At 34.5% G+C, this 19530-nt stretch overlaps 1 protein-coding gene, 1 long non-coding RNA gene and 2 pseudogenes across 2 annotated transcripts; all 4 read left to right on the top strand.

The window, feature by feature from the left end:
* The first annotated feature begins 462 nt into the window (after window positions 1-462).
* On the top strand, window positions 463-1448 carry LOC131173272 (uncharacterized). Its single transcript, XR_009143528.1, has 2 exons — window positions 463-716; window positions 1250-1448. It is a non-coding gene; the product is annotated as an uncharacterized LOC131173272 (long non-coding RNA).
* Window positions 1449-12321: 10873 nt separating this feature from the next.
* On the top strand, window positions 12322-15842 carry LOC110669865 (probable receptor-like protein kinase At2g39360). The gene has a single exon (XM_021831704.2). The coding sequence runs from the start codon at window positions 13100-13102 to the stop codon at window positions 15569-15571; it is 2472 nt and encodes an 823-aa protein (XP_021687396.2). The 5' UTR covers window positions 12322-13099; the 3' UTR covers window positions 15572-15842.
* A 797-nt stretch (window positions 15843-16639) lies between these two features.
* LOC131172529 (putative protein FAR1-RELATED SEQUENCE 10) lies at window positions 16640-19436 on the top strand (annotated as a pseudogene).
* LOC131172528 (putative protein FAR1-RELATED SEQUENCE 10) lies at window positions 17141-19097 on the top strand (annotated as a pseudogene).
* Window positions 19437-19530: the final 94 nt, after the last annotated feature.

Here is a 19530-nt window from a genome sequence, read left to right as displayed (position 1 = left end):
GAAAAATATATGATGAAAGTAAAATTATTTGGAGATATTCTATGGTGTTAGTTGAATTTTTGAGTGATTGTAGAATATTTTTGAGAAATATGGATGGATTTTAGTTAGATTTTTAGCGTATGGGCATATAAGATTGTTTGAAATTAAGATGTTTAAATTTTATATGATTGGTTGAAGCTTGAGGATGGAGGTTTAAATATGTGAATATTAAATTGGGTTGAATTAAGAATATGTTAGCTGTTGGAAACTTATGGAATTGAGTAAAATTCTTGAATAAAATATTCACGGGTGACTAGAAAATTACAATTCATTTTGCAATAGCCTTATAATTTATTAAGGACCGCGGGGCAAAATTTTAGAATTTTTATAGCTTGTTTGAGTGGATTTTTATAAAATGTCAATTATAGGGACTAAAATGTAATTTTTAAGATTTTGAGTATTGTCTGATTTGGAGGGCCCAGGAGGGGCCATGTGATATTGATGAGATGTAATTGTGGAAATTGAGAATTTAGAAGTGTTATTTGAGCCTTTTTGCAGGTTGGGTAGGTCTCAAGTATAGGGAAAACTCTGCCGGATTTTCAGCATGAATTAGGCTGTCTATTGCCTCTTTAGAGTTTTATCTTAACTTAGTACTAATAAATTTATAATTTAATTATTAGGTGATCGATGTCAGCTATTTTCCTGCATCCAGCAGCCACAATAGTCATCGGTGTACTGTGAGTAAAATATTAATTTTAATTGTAATTTCGATATTATTATATGTTCAGGCATGCCCATGCATCACTTATATGTATGTATCTATGTAGTTAAACTCTAGGCACGTTTTATGTTGCATTCATAACGGTGAAAGTGCCATGTATGTTGTTGTGGTAATTTGGAGCAGTGTGCGTGCGTTGGCGTGCGTGTGATGTGGTGTGGACTATGGACAGGACGGGTAGACACGACTTGAGATCTTTGCTGGGACCCCGATTTGGTTATTAAGTGGAAGTCCGAGCTGAGTTCTTCGCTGGCACAGGTTGGATTTAAGAGAGCTGTATAGGGGATCAGCTCCCATATATATATTATGATTGATATTACTGGGTGTGTGAGTGCTCCAAATTACCTTTTTGTTGTTATGATGTGATAATATTGCTGATATTGCATTACACTCCACAGGGTGCATTAGTTTTAGATAGTTATAGAGATTATGGTTAAAATTGATATTTTACTCTCTGAGTCGAACGCTCACTCCTGTTCAATATTTTTCCAGGCCACAGGAGGAGTTATTTTACAGAGCAACCTGTTTTCTTCCTCGCAGATTTAACGTCGATTATTTAATTGTTTTACTATCCTTTCTAAATTTAAAATCTAGAACTCTGCATGTGTTAGTAATAGTGTGGCCTTGTTAGAAATTGTGTTAATTTAAATTTTTGAAATTAATAAATGAAGATTTGTATGGTATTTAAACAGTTTGTAGATAAGGTAACAGGGTTGAGCTGGGCTCCCCTGATTTTAGTTTTTGAAAATTTCTGGGTTAAGTTGGCTCAAAATATTATTATAACAGTTTAATTTAAATTATTTTATATACATATTGGGCCTAAATTGTGGGCCTGGTTATAGATTTGAGGAATAGTTAGGCTTACTACGGGCCTCAGGGGCTTTAAGCTGGCCCAGGTCCTAGTGTCCGTCCGGCCCATAGGTTGGATCGTGACAAAGTTGGTATCAGAGCTTAGGCTCTAGATTCATGAGAAATAATATAATTGGGAGTGTAAAAGGAGTCTTGTTAGGATGTTACATGCGGAGTATAGGATTCTGTTTCGTCTTTTTCTGTAATTCTTTGTTTCTAAATTCTGCGTTATACCTCGAGAAATATAAAAGTACCTCAATTAGTGTCTTGATTTTCGTGGAGTACATAGAAATGTGAAATAGAGTTAGTAGACATGTGAGGTCTATCATGAGGATACGTAATCCAAGAAATGCTATGTTTCTGTCTGTATGGGTTTAAATGGTGTGCCCATTTTGTGTAAGGCATGAGTACATAAAAATGAGTATTGAAAGTACAGTTGCCCTAGATAAGGATGAGGATACCACTGCTGGCAGTCATCAGTGGATGACCCAATCAGAATAAGTTTAAGATTCAAGAGAGATAAGAAATTAGGAGACCTAGTCAGTCATGACGTATCGTAGTAACTATACAATGTTCTCAATGTCTGCTCTGTAAGCTGCAGATTACAGTACCGACGTGAGATTATTGTATAGAGCTGCATGCATCCCCGTGGTGCTCCCTAAGGAGGGTGTTTATGGATGGCCTCTGTTTTGGTACGGTAATACCAGAACAGAGTTCTATATCTGCAGAGGAGTTGGGAACTCCTGGTTAAGAGTCTAGAGTTCGAATATTGAAAGGTCACAGTTGGGTGATAACTAGAGTCAGTGACTCAGTTACCCTAGCATGAGCTAGAGTTACATCAAGAGTTGCCATCAGACCAGAGGTTTCGGATTAGTTGTAAAGTAAAGGTGACACCTATAGAGTGAGACCATCTAGTTTTCTGTATGGAATTTTGGATGGTTTTGTAGTATGACAAACATTTTGCTTAGAGCTTAGTGAGAATAGTATACCTTGTGTGTATCAGTATGGAATAAAGTACAACCCTACTATCTAGAGAAGGTCGAAATTATGAATTGATGATTTACAGAGCTATGATATGATAAAAGAGACATTAATTTGACATTGCTTTGGGCAAGATGGTAAATATAGTACCTTTGTTGCAGCAAGTTAGGGTATAGTCCTACCTTTTCAGAAGGGATCGAAAGTTACTACTAATAATGGTGACTAACAAAATAGTGCCCCAGATGGGACTGTAGAGCATGGTAGAGAGTAGTTGGCTCGGGTATCCTGCAGACGATACAAGTTTCATTATAGGAATCATATATAATCAAATCACGATGGATGTAAATCCTTTGAATTGGATGACGGGTTTGGATGCCCAGAATCTTAAGTTTTGGCTAACTGAGTAAACATAGAAAATAATAATAATAATAATAATAATAATAATAATAATAATAATAATAATAATAATAATAATAATAATAATAATAATAATAATAATAACAAATAAATAAAATTACTGCAGAATCAGTTCTCGAGGTAGTAAGGGTATTATATAAACTAAAGGATAAGAATAGAGATCATACAATAAAAGTATGACTGCAATTTCCTGAGTTCCTTTCTAACTTCACATTGTTCAAAACAATAGTATAATCTAATTAAAACAGTATTAAGAGTAATAAATTAGCAAAGATAAATCATAAAAGGCCAATGGATAAAGAAAGTGCAGAATGAAAGTTTGGACAATTGATTCCAGATGAAATATAATCTAAATGCCAGTGGAAGTACTAGCTAGAGTGGTCAAAGGACCAAATCTGTGTAGCACAGACATATGATAACGCGATAGAGACTCTGAAAGATATAGTTAGCAAGTACAGTTGTCATGTTAGAAAGAAGAATAAAACCAGGGATAGAATAGTCAAGTTCTATGTTGGGTAAGACAAAGGAAATAAATGAAAGGACAACCTAAAGAGCGCATAATAAAAGGAATAAAGTTAAGATATAGGGTAGGCTAAGTGTTATTATTGACAAGGTGAATGACAAGGATGGAAAACCCAAAATGGGACCATATTAGTGAGAATAGTGATGGAGGTGTGGAATCTAGTAATGTGATACTCATAGCATGATGTAGTTGAGGTAGTGCCAAGAGCTAAATTATAGAGCTTGGAGTTTCTTGATTGGATCATACTCTATCTATTCTCTATTTCTAAAGTGAAGTGGATAGCAATGGGGCAAGATTCTTTTAACTTGTTAACAGTATCAAGAAGATTAGGCGAGGAATACAATAATAATGAGCAAAAGCTAGAAGGTGTGCGATGATATTGTGGACTATCTAATTAGGCAGATAAGAAGAAGTTAGTAAGTAGTAAGTTGAATAAAGGTTAATCTAAGGGATCAAAAATGTATGATGAGAGGAAAAGAATGATAGACAATGACACAGAGGCTTTAGGTTAGACTTTTGAGATAGTGAGAAGGTAGTTAGAGGTTCATTATGAATGTCAGGCAAACATTTTTAGTGTGATCAACAGAATCACTTTGTAGTGAAGCAATAGCGGCATGACAACAGTAGGGGTAGAACGAAAAATGACAAGTCTAGGTGGTTATAAATCACTAGAAAGTTCAAGGATCAAATTAATAATCATAGATAAGGGTGGAATTAGTGTTGGAAGAATCTATTAGTAAGAGAAATCTTTCAGGAATCAACAAAAGTTAAGGGCACAATATAAACGATGATAGATATGAATCATAGGTCAAGTATAAGTAAAGTTAATAAATTATAAAATATTATATCAGGAAGGACAATGGTACGGTAAAGGGTTCATGCAGATGATGCATTATGGGTAGAGCACAATTGTGCTAGGAGATGATAAAATTTGGAGAGAAAAATCGAGAAACATAGGTTAAACGTTGTTCTATGGACAATCGGGCGTAATTAAATATAAGAGGATATTTTTCTTTCTTTTTAAGTTTAGCTTGTGCTTTTGGTTCCAGAGGGTTATATAAGGAATAGAGACTGAATCAAGGAGACCTAGTTATTTGAGAGTTTGGTAGGCACTAATTCATACACAATTTCCTGATATGAGAATGACAGTAAGTGCATACTTAATGTTAAGTATGAAAGGACGATCAGAGTAATGACAGGAGTTAAATTGAGTTAGCTACTAAGGCTTGCGACTGTTTTAAACTATGAGCTAGATGAAGTACTATTTATGGATGAGTTTCAATAGATGAAATTATTGCTGATGGGTAATTTGAGGTTGAAGTTTAGAAAGCTATGGGCAGTATATGTGATTATATTAAGGAGAATGAACACGTGAAGTATCTTGTTTGGAATTAAGGCATGACACATATTTTCCACAGCCGTGTTAGTTCAGATGGAACTTATAGTTTATGGGGCTCCTATTCATCCAGGATAAGCAATTTCCTACTAAGGCTGGTAGGGAATGATAATGTTCTGATAGTTAAGTTGGAAAAAGGGGATACAAGAAAAATTTTCTATGGTTAATTATAAGTGTTACAAAAGGTGAAGAATGTGCTAGTAGGAGAAAATCGTAAGGTTATAATTCCTGAAGTAATAGAACTAATAATCAAGATAAGACTAAGAAATAAAATGAAAGTTAAAGTTGATGATGGGATGGACATTCTTGAAGGAAAAGGTGTAAGGATGAGATAGGACTAAAATTAAGGAATAAGTACAGCAGGTTGAAAAGATATCAACAATACCAAAAATAGGAAAAGGGAAGTGGATAAGATGCAAAGGACAGGAAGAAAGCTCGATAGAGCCAGTTATAATGATGAGGATAAGGAGGAATAGGTATGCTAGGAACACACTAAGGGATGTTTAAAATAAGTTATTATGAGATGATAGATTAAAGGAGTAGTGGAGCCTCAATCTGAGTGCCAATGTGTCAGAAGTAGGCCACATACTAAAAAGCTAAAGGAAGAAGTCTAGATATTTCCATTCCAGATAAGGAGTGAGAATCGATAAAGTCGCATGGATTGAGTTGTCAGGGAATATAAACACTTTTGTTACCTAGAAGGAGAGACCCAGTTCACTTTTCAATATTGATAAATGATACACTTGGCCCTTGGAGGAGACTCTACCTGACTGGTTACATAAGATGGACAGAGGTTGGTCTAAGTACCTTAGTAATGACACAAAAGAGATTAAAAATTTAGAGTATCATGGGAGTGAGAAAGATTTATAGGTATTGACCACTGAGGTAAAAAGAAGAGTGAAGATCTCGAACAAGATGCCTAGATTAGGCGCTACAGGAAAACTACTCATAGGATACCACGGAATAAGGAACATAAGTTATGTCATTGGGGAAACAGAGATTATTAAAACAAAGGAATGATGACTGAAGTCACCAAGAGACATGTTGAGGCGTAATAAAAGTGAGGTAAGCACCAAAGTTGATTGAAGTTATGAGACATCAAGTCTAGAACAGTGAGGTATAGCGAATACTTGAAATGTCAGAAAAATAGTCAATGAATAGTTACAAGATAAAAGCCCTCTAGAAGGAGATGATGACAAATAGGACACTATAGTAGAATCAGAGAGCGGTAGAATGTCATATATAATATACAAAGAGAACAAATGTTTTACCAATCTCTACATAGCTGAAGGAGTAATGATTGCACTTGTTATAATAATATTCTTTTCCTCATTTCTTTGTTTATTCGAAAATTCGAGGACGAATTTTTCTTAAGGGGGGAAGAATGTAATAACTAGAGAAAAAAAAAAGGGGGGGGGGGGGGGGGGATGGGATTTTGGTGTGTGACAGTGGGTTTCCACTGTCACATGCCAACTTTTTTTTATAAAAAAAAAATAAAAAAAAAAATTCAAAAGAAAAAATGGGAGGAGGACCCCCCCCCCCCAATTTTCTCTTCTCTCCCTCTCCTTCCCTCTCTTCTTCTTCTTCTTCTTTCTTTTTTCGGTGACCGGCCGGCGACCTCCCGAGTAGCTCCCCACCCGGCCGGGGACCCTCCGGCGATGGCAAGAGCCACTAGAAACGGCGACAAGAGAGGGAGAAGAGAGAGAAAACGCGCACACAGTGGGCAGCAACTTTCTGGCGCGATTCCGGCTTCATCCAACGTCTGATCGAGGCGATTTAGGTGGCGTTGGAAAGCTTGTTCCGAGAGCTTTCTTTTGATACCAATTTTGCAGCAAATTGAGGTCGGATGAGTGAGATATGGAGAAGAGAAGTTTTGGGTTTTTCAAGCTTTTTCGTCAGATCTAAGACGATTCGACCGTTGGATCGACGATCCGAGACCACCTATGGACTGAGGAAGAGGAGAGGAACATGGTGGTATAATCAGATCCGGCAAAAGTCGCCGGCGACTGGCTGCCGACCACCGTGCGCGGTGGCTCCGGCGGTGGCTCCGGTGGGCTATGGAGATGATTCAACTTTCAGAGGCTTCCTCATAAATTTTTGAAATTTTTGAGACACAGATAAACTTCGGGTAAGACAATTTTTATTATTTCGCTGTCTGTGGAGCATAAATACAGTGTTTCTTAAACAGGAAAAATTAGAGAAAAATTCTAAGAAAAATATATGATGAAAGTAAAATTATTTGGAGATATTCTATGGTGTTAGTTGAATTTTTGAGTGATTGTAGAATATTTTTGAGAAATATGGATGGATTTTAGTTAGATTTTTAGCGTATGGGCATATAAGATTGTTTGAAATTAAGATGTTTAAATTTTATATGATTGGTTGAAGCTTGAGGATGGAGGTTTAAATATGTGAATATTAAATTGGGTTGAATTAAGAATATGTTAGCTGTTGGAAACTTATGGAATTGAGTAAAATTCTTGAATAAAATATTCATGGGTGACTTGAAAATTACAATTCATTTTGCAATAGCCTTATAATATTATTAAGGACCGCGGGGCAAAATTTTAGAATTTTTATAGCTTGTTTGAGTGGATTTTTATAAAATGTCAATTATAGGGACTAAAATGTAATTTTTAAGATTTTGAGTATTGTCTGATTTGGAGGGCCCAGAAGGGGCCATGTGATATTGATGAGATGTGATTGTGGAAAATGAGAATTTAGAAGTATTATTTGAGCCGTTTTACAGGTTGGGTAGGTCCCAGGTATAGGGGAAACTCTGCCGGATTTTCGACATGAATTAGGCTGTCTATTGCCTCTTTAGAGTTTTATCTTAACTTAGTACTAATAAATTTATAATTTAATTATTAGGTGATCGATATCAGCTATTTTCTTGCATCCAGCAGCCACAATAGTCATCGGTGTACTGTGAGTAAAATATTAATTTTAATTGTAATTTCGATATTATTATATGTTCATGCATGCCCATGCATCACTTATATGTATGTATCTATGTAGTTAAACTCTAGGCACTTTTTATGTTGCATTCATAACGGTGAAAGTGCCATGTATGTTGTTGTGGTAATTTGGAGCAGTGTGCGTGCGTTGGCGTGCGTGTGATGTGGTGTGGACTATGGACAGGACGGGTAGACACGGCTTGAGATCTTCGCTGGGACCTGGTCCTTCGGGGTAGACACGACTTGAGTTCTTCGCTGGGACCCCGATTTGGTTATTAAGTGGAAGTCCGAGCTGAGTTCTTCGCTAGCACATGTTGGATTTAAGAGAGCTGTATAGGGGATCAGCTCCCATATATATATATATATATATATATATATATATATATATATATATATATATATATATATATATTATGATTGATATTACTGGGTGTGTGAGTGCTCCAAATTACCTTTTTGTTGTTATGATGTGATAATATTGCTGATGTTGCATTACACTCCATAGGGTGCATTAGTTTTAGATAGTTATAGAGATTATGGTTAAAATTGATATTTTACTCTCTGAGTCGAACGCTCACTCCTGTTCAATATTTTTCCAGGCCACAGGAGGAGTTATTTTACAGAGCAACCTGTTTTCTTCCTCGCAGGTTTAACGTCGATTATTTAATTGTTTTACTATCCTTTCTAAATTTAAAATCTAGAACTCCGCATATATTAGTAATAGTGTGGCATTGTTAGAAATTGTGTTAATTTAAATTTTTGAAATTAATAAATAAAGATTTGTATGGTATTTAAACAGTTTGTAAATAAGGTAACAGGGTTGAGCTGCGCTCCCCTGATTTTAGTTTCTGAAAATTTATGGGTTAAGTTGGCTCAAAATATTATTATAACAGTTTAATTTAAATTATTTTATATGCATATTGGGCCTAAAATGTGGGCCTGGTTATGGATTTGAGGAATAGTTAGGCTTACTACGGGCCTCGGGGGCTTTAAGCTGGCCCAGGTCCTAATGCCAGTCCGGCCCATAGGTTGGGTCGTGACATCTAAACACTATTATAAACACTATATCAGCAAACATTAATTAAAACACTAAACGCCTAATTAGATAGTTGAAATAACTTTAACCGGACTATTGGCATTCCTTTCAATGGGAAATGAAAGTAAAGTTTTGATAATGATTCCCGACCGCTAGTTGAAGTTGCCACTAAACTAGCTCCCACGATGCATTATCTAATTGTAAAAGGACTTCATGGAGATCTATGGAAGAAAACATAGTTTCATGAAGACGTGTCAAATAGGGTGCATATTATTTGATTATAATTGAATTGAATCAATAAAATTTAATTATTTTAGTAAGATTTAATTTTTAATTAATAATTATAAATATTTTTTATTATCGATTTGGTTATATTTGATTTGTTAATCGAACTAATTGAAATAATTGAAATTTTTTATTAATAAATATATTAATTATAATTTATTAATAATTTATTATTTATAATTACTATTTTATGATTTTATAATAATATATAATTTATAATTATTTACTTATTAATATTAAATCATAACTATTATTTTCTATAAATAAAAAAGATTATAAATATATTTTTATTAATATTTTATTAATTCATTAATAATATAAAAATATATATATTTTTTTATTAATTTAATTACAATTGATAATTAATCGAATATTTCAATTTTGGTTAATCTCAAATTTCTCTCAATTTTCATTCAACTCAATTAATATCTTTAAAATTAATTATTAATTCGATTAATTAAAAATTTTAATTTGATTCAATTAATCGAATGTTCACCCCCACTTTCAAAGGGCACACTTTATAGATACATTCAAAGTCAAAGAATTGAACTTGTCACATATATAAAAGGATTGAGCTTAACGCCATCTCATTCATAGTTAGTATAGAACACATCAAGAAGAAAGAAGCTTTCATGCTTTAAATGTTGAGTTTCTCACAACCATGGGGTAAATGCAGGCTAAATGTGAGCTCAACATGACTTTAAGAGTAAAGTGGTACATATGATGTCAAAAGGAAGCTGTTGACGAAAGAAATCGTTGAAGGAGCAATAGAAACTTCTAGACTTCAGTTCTCATAAAAACTAACTGGTTAGTTGAATTAGTCATACCACTTCTTTTGACTGTTAATTAGTGTGAGCATTTGGTTTACTGAATTAAATTAAAATTTTAACTAATTAAAATTTTTAACTGACTTTGAAATATTAATTAAATTGAACAGAAATTGAGAAAACTAAATTTAATCGAAAATAAAATATTTAATTGGTTATCGACTATTATCAAATTAATTGAAAAATATAATATATATTTTATATTGTCAAATTAATTATTAATAAAAATATATTTATAATCATTTTGTATTTTACAAAAATAATAAATATGATTACAAATCAAGCATTATTAATAAAATTACAAAAATAATAATTATAAATAATACATTATAAATAAAATTCTAATTAATATATTAACTAATAGAAATTCAGTTATTTTACCAAATCAAATGTAATCAAACTAATAATCGAAAATAAAAAAAATTTTATAATAACTAACTGAAATCCAATTAAACTAAATTTTATCTTACTAAAATAATTAAATTTCATTGATTCGATTTGATTATTTAGTTATAAAAGAATAACACACTCCTTTAAATTTAACTGCTAAGGAATAGGGATGATAACAAGTTGAGTTTTTACGTGTATTTGATTTGATCGAATGCTAATAAAACAGATTTAGGTATTATATAATTGAATTTAGGATGAATTTTGATTTAAAAAAATAATACTCATGACGAATTTAAATTTTATATATTGGACATTTGTTACTTGAACTCATTTATATAAATACTTAATTAAATATAAAATATATATTTTTATAATAATATTTATAAATTTTTATATTTTTTATTTTAAATAAAATAAAATTTAAATATTTTATGAAATTATTAAAATTTTAAAATATAAATTATTAATCAAAATAATTTTATGTAAAATATATAAAATTAAATAAATTTAAATTTTTTTAATAATAATTATTAAATTTAAAACGAATTCAAATAATTAAAAATAAATTTTAATAAAATTTAAAATATATTTAAATTTTAATAATATTAATTAAATTTTATTTAAACAGAATTATTTTTACAGTATTTTAACTGCTGTTATCTCTGCTAAGAAACGATAAATAGCGTTTAAGGAATTACATTTTTATTATTTTATTTTGTTTTTTTATTTGAAATTTTAGGGGCGACGTGATCCGTAAGTTTCCCTATTAAAAAGTCAAGACTCGGAAATACATCCCGAACAAATGGATGAGGGATTGTCAGGGCGCGGAGAGCACACAGCCGAGCCAACCACCGTCCACCTTCAAATTTTAAAACAAAAACACCACAGCATGTCCTTACATGATTGGGCAGGAGCAGGCAACAAAAGAAAGCAAGTGGTGGGTGCAGCGTTGTGGATAATTCCCACTCCGCCATCTACGCTGCAAGTGCTGGTGGTTGAAGAAAACGCGTTTGTTTTCTCTTTCAGATGATCACGAGAGCAGTGAAAAGTGGTGGGGAACAAGAGGATATTAATAATGCACAACCCACTTGGATGATGATGATGTATGAGATTTGATTCTCTCATCCTATAATGAACCATTGGAGGAGGAAGGGGAGGAGGAAGCTTCTCACTACTCTCCTTTCTTCACATCTCCACAAACAAAGCTAGAACATAACGTTACTTTTCTTATAAAAAAATAGATCATTCTTATGAGAATGAATTTTATTTAATTATAAGAAATAATATATATATATATATATTAGATATATCTAAAAGTTATCAGACCAACATCATAGTCCCCTCCTCAATTTTCTGGTCATTTTTTCTCTTCTCCGGCCATTATTTCCGGTGAAATTAGACTCAATATTTCTCTCTTCACGAGATTTTCACGGGTACCAAGCTTGCTTGCTGCCTCGCCATATTTAATAAAACTACAACACAAAAACAAAAATTTCACTTTTTATTTTATTTTTCTATGTCTCCACGGCCTACACTTTAAAAGATTGAAAGGACAGTCCCGGGAAACATAAGGCACAAGTGCACGACATGCCTCGCCACGATTTATCTTCCTTGCAAGCGGCCGTCCGTACGGGTTTTGAGAATTAATTATATCGGTTAAAATTATAATATTGAATTTATTTTTTACCTATTTTTATTTCTTTATTAAGAATTATTGAAATTGTATCAAAATAAATTTAAACTACGAAATTTATTGTATACTTATATATATATATATATATATATATATATATATATATAAAAGTTATAAATTATATAAATTAATATTATTTTTTATTTTAATTACAAATATATTAAACTATTGTAATTGTTAAATTTAATTAAAAGTAGAACAGTTAACCATGGAAACCAATTCATCCACAGCTCTCCTCTAGCTTCTTCATTTAATTGTATAGGGACGTTCCAGCCACTTTTGACTCTCCTTTTCTCTACCATACTCGCCTTTCCCTTTCTATCTTCTCTTTTGTACTCTTTTTTGTTCTTTTCCACTTGTTTTATGAATTTGTCAAAATAATACGTTGGTCTAGCAAAAAAGAAATATTTTTCTGTTGTCTTAGTGTATGATTTATTAATCAAATGCTGGCGTAGCTACGTGTTGCTGCATAATTGTTGTTTTCTTGCCTTTTTGTAATCCTAACCCACTGGATGAGAGGCCTTTAAACCTATTAATTTCATGGGTTCTTGTTCTTTGATATTTCAAGTGATTTTTAAGCTGACCCTTTTATTTATTCCTTCATTTTCTTGATTTTTTTCTGCTGGGTTCTTGCTTTTCTTGAATTTTTCAGCTGGGTGGTTGATATTTTGAAGTGGTGGTGAGGTTATATTGTACTTCTGTTTAATTCTCTTCTGCTTGTAATATTCCCTGCCAGGTTTGTCAAAAACAATCTCGGTGCTATTGGGCATTATTCTCTCTGCTAGCTAGCTCTGTTATGGTTCTTGTGTGGTTCTAGCTTGCCATTTATTTTTCTGTTTCCTATCAAATCTCAGCTTTGAACTTTTTTTTTTCTTCTCTTCATTTGTAAACTGAGTTTCCCAACTTCTTTTGAATTTTTATTTTGTAATCTGGCTTTTGCTTCTTAAAGTTTCCGTCTTACTCTCTGTGTACTTCTGGTGATCTTGACATGGTGAATAGTGGGGGTTCTATGTTGCTTATCTGGGTTTCTTCAATATTATGTGTGATATGTGTTTCATTAGGATACAATCCTTTAGACAACTATTTGATAGATTGTGGATCCTCCACCAATAAATCAGTTGGGGACCGTCTATTTGTAGCTGATCAATTTTATTCCAATCTGCTTTCAATCCCACACATCACTTTTGCCAATGCTAGTTCAAGTCCTAACTCATCTGCCTATGACCCTTCTCTTTTCCAGACAGCAAGAATATTCAATGAAACCTCCTTTTACACGTTTTCAGTCAATAAATCTGGAAGACATTGGATTCGCCTTTATTTCTTTCCTTTTGTGTTTAGAAGCTATAATCTGAGCACTGCCAAATTCTCTGTGTCTGCTCAAAATTTCACCCTTATCAAGGAATATCAGCCAAAGGTTAATCCTGAGGTCAAGGAATTCTCTTTCAATGTAAGTTCTGATAGGCTAGTTCTTAACTTCACTCCTTTTGCCAATTCAATTGCTTTTGTAAATGCACTGGAAGTTTTTTCACTTCCTGATGAGCTTTTTCCTCCTGGTGCCACCACCATTGGTCCCCAGGGCAAATACCTAAATCTGGGGAAACAAGCATTAGAAACAGTTGAGAGGTTGAATATGGGCAACCAAACTGTTTTTCCCCATGATGATACCTTGTGGAGACTTTGGGATGCTGATGGTAAGTATCTTAAACACAGCAATGTAGAAAAGTTTTTGGCAAATGTCAAAGCTGTCAATTTCACAAAAGGACGGCTAACAGAGAATATTGCTCCATCCTCTGTCTATGGCACTGCTACTGTATTGAATTCAGACCCTGATCCTCAGACCAATGCCAATGTGACGTGGCTTTTTGATGTTGATCCTGGTTTTGAATATCTGGTTCGGTTCCATTTCTGTGATATATTGCCTAGACCTTCGGCAAGGTTCTACTTCAATGTTTATATTGGTTCATCTGCAGTTGTTCAATATTTTGATCTTCTTAATCGCACATCAGATGTGGGAGTGCCGTATTTCATGGATGTGATCACAACAGTAAGTGGTAGCCGTATGCTAAATGTTAGCATTGGCCCTTCTAATAATGTTCAATATCCAAATGCCATTCTTAATGGGTTGGAGATCATGAAAATAAGCAATGCTAAGGACAGCCTTTATGTCTTGGATTCTATATCCTCAAAAAGTTCCAAGACAAAAGTCATTCTAATAGTGGGCCTGGCTGCTGGATCGTTCATCATTATTGTTCTTGCTTTAGTTCTATTTCTGCTGTGTAGAAGGAGGAGCCTAGCAGATTTAAGCCATCGGAAGGCAGAAGATCACTTTCCTATGAATGAGGGAGATACTGTTTACACTGTAGGCAGTAAGTTCTCCAATGGGACATTGATATTTTCCACTTCAAAGTTCGGTTATCGCTTCCCGTTTGTGGCAATTCAAGAGGCTACTGATAACTTCAGCGAAAGTTTGGTTCTTGGGGTTGGTGGCTTTGGAAAGGTTTACAAGGGAGTTTTGAGAGATGAGACAAGGGTGGCAGTGAAAAGGGGAACTTCTCAATCACAAGGCATTGCAGAATTCCAAACTGAGATTGAAATGTTATCTCAATTCAGACACAGACATTTGGTCTCTTTGATTGGATATTGTGATGAAAGAAATGAGATGATCATAATATATGAGTTCATGGAGAATGGTACCCTTAAGAATCATCTGTGTGGCTCAAATCATCCCAGCTTAAGTTGGCGACAAAGGCTTGAGATATGCATTGGAGCAGCAAAAGGACTTCACTACCTTCATACTGGCTCTACAAAGGCAATCATTCATCGTGACGTCAAATCTGCAAACATACTACTAGATGAGAATTTTATGGCCAAGGTTGCTGATTTTGGCCTTTCAAAGACTGGTCCTGAGATTGATCAGTCACATGTTAGCACAGCAGTAAAAGGAAGTTTTGGATATCTTGATCCAGAGTACTTGATCAGACAACAACTGACTGAGAAATCTGATGTTTACTCCTTTGGAGTGGTGATGTTTGAAGTTCTTTGTGGGAGACCTGTTATTGATCCATCACTGCCAAGAGAAAAGGTCAATTTAGTTGAATGGGCATTGAAGTGTCAAAGGAGAGGGCAACTGGAGGAAATTGTAGATCCTCTTCTTCAAGGTCAAATAAAGCCAGATTCTTTGAAGAAGTTTCGCGAGATAGCTGAGAAATGCTTGGCAGAATGCGGTGTCTATAGACCTTCAATGGGAGACATCTTGTGGAATTTGGAGTCTGCACTTCAACTCCAGGGGGATGAAGGGAGATCCAGTCATAATGGTAAGATGACTGAAAAATTTAATCGTGCAAATAGCTTGGAGACCTGTGGATCTGCTGCGCAAGTCAGCATAGGAAGCATGGGGGATCTTGCTGGTGTTTCAATGAGCAAGGTTTTTGCTCAGATGGTGAGAGAGGAAATGAGGTAGACTGCAGAGGCTTATATTTTCTCCCTCAAAATAGCAGGAGTTACTCTACTCATGACTACTAAACAAAGTCGGGTTAGAATTGTATACTGTACAGAAGGGGTGAATTCAAATTCCTTGCTAGTGTGGCTGTATTTTACAAATCCATTAGCTTTCCTACTTGTATTTGTCACTTCTTCATTTCAGATCTATGCTCTCTGTGATATTAAATCACCTATTCTTTATTTGAGCATGGACTCTCTCCCTTGATGTATAATCATGCTTCCTACATAAATTTAATGCTTTTTCTTTTTCCTTTTTTTTTTTTTAACTTGTATTATTCTTATGCAATATCATTATAATTTTTCATTCCATTGGTTGTGTAAGAATTTGGAGCAATATCATGTGAAAAGAAAATAGAAAGAAGAGGAAAATAGAAAAATAAAGATAGAAGCCATACTTTCACCTACTCAGGGTCATCAGTACTCATAGACGCAATTGTTCATCAGATTGTTACTCTTCCAAGGCTCAACTTCATGTATCAAATAGTTCATGTAAAAAGAACTTGTAATGGGGCTACAGACTGAGTGGTTAAAACTGCCAAAAATTTAGAAGGCTTCTAATGACAAATATTAAACAAAAATTAATAATTTTAGTGATGGAGTGTTCTAATTCGCAGTATCGAAAATCTACAATCGAAATGCTGACATATATCAATTCAGTGAAGTGGGAAATATTTTTCTATCATCATTTTGCATTGATACAATAAAAATAAAGTGATCAGCTAATTAATGCATCAGATTTTTGTTGAACTAATTTGAGTGATTGGAATTAACTTGGATTTATGGATATTACAGATTTCTTTAAAAAAAAAAAAAAATTCTTTGAATGATCAGGAATAATGATTACTTGATTATTCAAGAACGTTGGAGCTTCACAGCAACAATTTCTTTAGCTGAGCTTGGCCTAAACTGGCAGCTGCAATAGGAGATGGGGATGTGGATGAAAAAATCGCACCTTTCTCAATGAAATTTCAACACATAAACCCCAGATTCTCCAGCCTTTGTAAAACTAACGTATGGGCAGGTCCAACAGGCCTAGTAAGAAGCCATACGCTAGAGATAGTTTAGAAAATAAACTTCCTCCTCTTCCGTTGGGTCTCACAAGTCTTTTGTTCAGCACTCTCTCACTACCTGCCCCTTCCAGTGTGTGTCAACTGGCAACCTCTGAACCTTGAAAATCACTAACTACATCTTGGGTTTCTTTTTTCTTCTTTAATTATCATATGGGTATGGCCTTTTGGTGGTTGTATGATCTTGCCTAAAACCCCATCTGGTGACAACAAGTGAAGTGGGTTCTTAAGTTCAATTCCTCCTCTTCATGCGTTCTCTCTCACTTACCATGTTCTTGATTTGAGGTGAACAGTTCCCTTGCTCTCAATGCTGTTTCTCTACAATGTTCAGTATCATTTTCCTAGTCATGGTATCAAGAGGTTCAAGAACTAGGGAATTATAGAGAATGTTAAGAAGCCATTCCAAGGTTTTTGGTCTAATGCTTGATCACCTCTCGGCGTTGGGCGTAAATCAACATACCCAACTTAGTAATTTTTCTGAATCTGTGTGCTTCGTGAGAGGTTTTCTTTTTTCCTTTTTTATTATTTTTATGCTTGTTTTACGTTTTATTTTATTATTTTTCTTTTACATCGAAGGGTTTATACTAGTACTACTGGTTCTTTGGTGAGTCTTAGATTTGACTTACAGTAGTTAAGGGTACATATAGATTTCTATTAGGTGTGATTAATGACAACTACACCATCCGAAAACATGTGGATGAGGAGGCAGCAATGCCGTTGTGGAGATTGGAAATGTTATATTACTTATGAAGGGGACTCTGAAGAGACATCAATGGCATCCCAGTTGGTAAAGAATAGCACTTTTTAATCTGGGGCTATGGTTCCCCCATTTGTAGGAATGGTGTCTAAGAGTGACGATGATGCATTTGAGTAGTATGGAAGTTTTGCCAGAAGAATTGGGTTCTCCATTAGGAAAGAAAGGTCTTGATTGAGCCCGCAATTGGGTATTTATAAACGTGATTTTGTTTGTTATCATTCTAGATTTGCACCTGCTAGGAAAAAGCCTACTGGAGAACACCATCGAGATAGGAAATCAGTGCGATGTGGATGTGATGCAAAAATGTATTTGTCAAAGGAAGTTGTTGAAGGGGTTTCTCAATGAGTGTTATTGCAATTTAGCAATGTGCATAATCATGAGCTTTTGGAAGATGATCAAGTGCGGCTTCTTCCTGCATACCGGAAAATTCATGAGGCAGATCAGGAGAGAATTCTTTTGCTTTCAAAAGCTCGGTCTCCAGTACATCGTATAGTGAAGGTGCTGGAGTTGGAAAAAGGGATTCAGGGTGGACAATTGCCTTTTCTGGAGAGGGATGTCAGGAATTTTGTTCAAAACCGGAAGAAAATTGGTCAAGATAATGATGCTGTACTCACCGGAAAAAGAGAAAATGATACCATGGAACTTCTTGAGGCATGCAAGGCTACAAAAGAGGTGGATGAAGATTTTATTTATGATTGTACAGTCAATGAGAATGATAAGATTGAGAACATTGCGCGGTCATTTGGTGACTCTGTTCGTGCATATGGTGATGTGGTTTATTTTGACACTAGTTATCGTTCGATCACATATGGTATGCTTCTCGGAGCATGGCTTGGAATAGACAATAATGGGAAAACCATATATTTTGGTTGTGTTCTATTGCAGGAAGAAACACCTAGTTCCTTTTGTGTGGGCGTTGCAGGTTTACACGAATCTTCGGTGTTGTCTTAGTCGTCTCCATGTGTGTATCTTTTCCTTATGATTAACGTTTTGTTGTGCATTTGATACAGGCTTTTATCCGTCTTATGAAAGGAAAATGCCCACAGACAATTCTAACTGACCTCCATATGGGGCTCAAGGATGCCATAAGTAGCGAGTCACCCAGCAGTAAACAGGTTATATCTATGTGGAATATTTTACACAAGTTATATAGTTGGTTCTCTCTTTCTCTTGGCACTCAATATGCAGAATTTAAATCCAAGTTTGATGAGTTATATCACATTGAGAGCACAGAACATATTGAATTTCAATGGAGTCAATTGGTTTCCATGTTCTGCCAATTTTCTGAACCAGGCACGCCAAGAGATGCAATATTTGCTCATGACGACATGCATACACATTGAAGAGCACTCTTGTACTATTCTTACTCCTTTTGCCTTCAGTGCTCTACAACATGAATTGGTGTCAGTCATGCAATATGCTTCATCTGAAATGACCGGTGGATCATATCTTATACATCACTTCAAGAAGATGGATGGAGAGCATTTTGTTATATGGATACCAGAAGATGGGCAAATCCACTGCTCCTGTAAGGAATTTGAATCTTCAGGGATATTATGCAGATATGCTCTTCGTGTATTCATACATAAACACTACTTTCAGCTTCCTGAAACATATTATCTAAGCAGATGGTGAAGGGAAAGTTCACTATTTTTCTATAATGATCGATATGCTCAAACTAACAAGGATGAATGGCTTCAAGAATATCAGTCCCTAACTGAAACTCTGTTCATCAATCACAAAGGAACGTTCTGACTTTGTTCATGGGGAACTTCCAAAAGAATTGACGAGGCTACTTGGTGAGGTTAGAGCTATGCCAGATGGTGATGGGGTCGCAATGGATTTGGCACCATCACCAGCTGGTTAGCTAAAATAAAGATATACAAATTATTGTTTAATGGACAAAGACCATGCTATTTTAATTGGCAAAAAATTAAATAGTTTAAATTTTAAAAAATAAAGAAATTATATAATTATTTTTTTAAATTATATAAATCGAATGAAATTTAAACTCACGAATACTAAAAATAGATAACTAATTTATTTTATTAAAATAAGAGGGCTAAATAGTAATTTTATTAAACCCGGAACCGC

Source organism: Hevea brasiliensis, chromosome 14, assembly GCF_030052815.1.
Source record: "Hevea brasiliensis isolate MT/VB/25A 57/8 chromosome 14, ASM3005281v1, whole genome shotgun sequence".
Lineage (NCBI taxonomy): Eukaryota > Viridiplantae > Streptophyta > Magnoliopsida > Malpighiales > Euphorbiaceae > Hevea > Hevea brasiliensis.
Note: the sequence above shows the minus strand (reverse complement) of the source record. Positions and strands in the feature narration are given on the sequence as shown.

Excerpts from the sequence above, each read along its gene's own strand:
- LOC110669865 (XM_021831704.2), top strand. The coding sequence starts at position 13,100 with ATGGTGAATAGTGGGGGTTCTATGTTGCTTATCTGGGTTTCTTCAATA.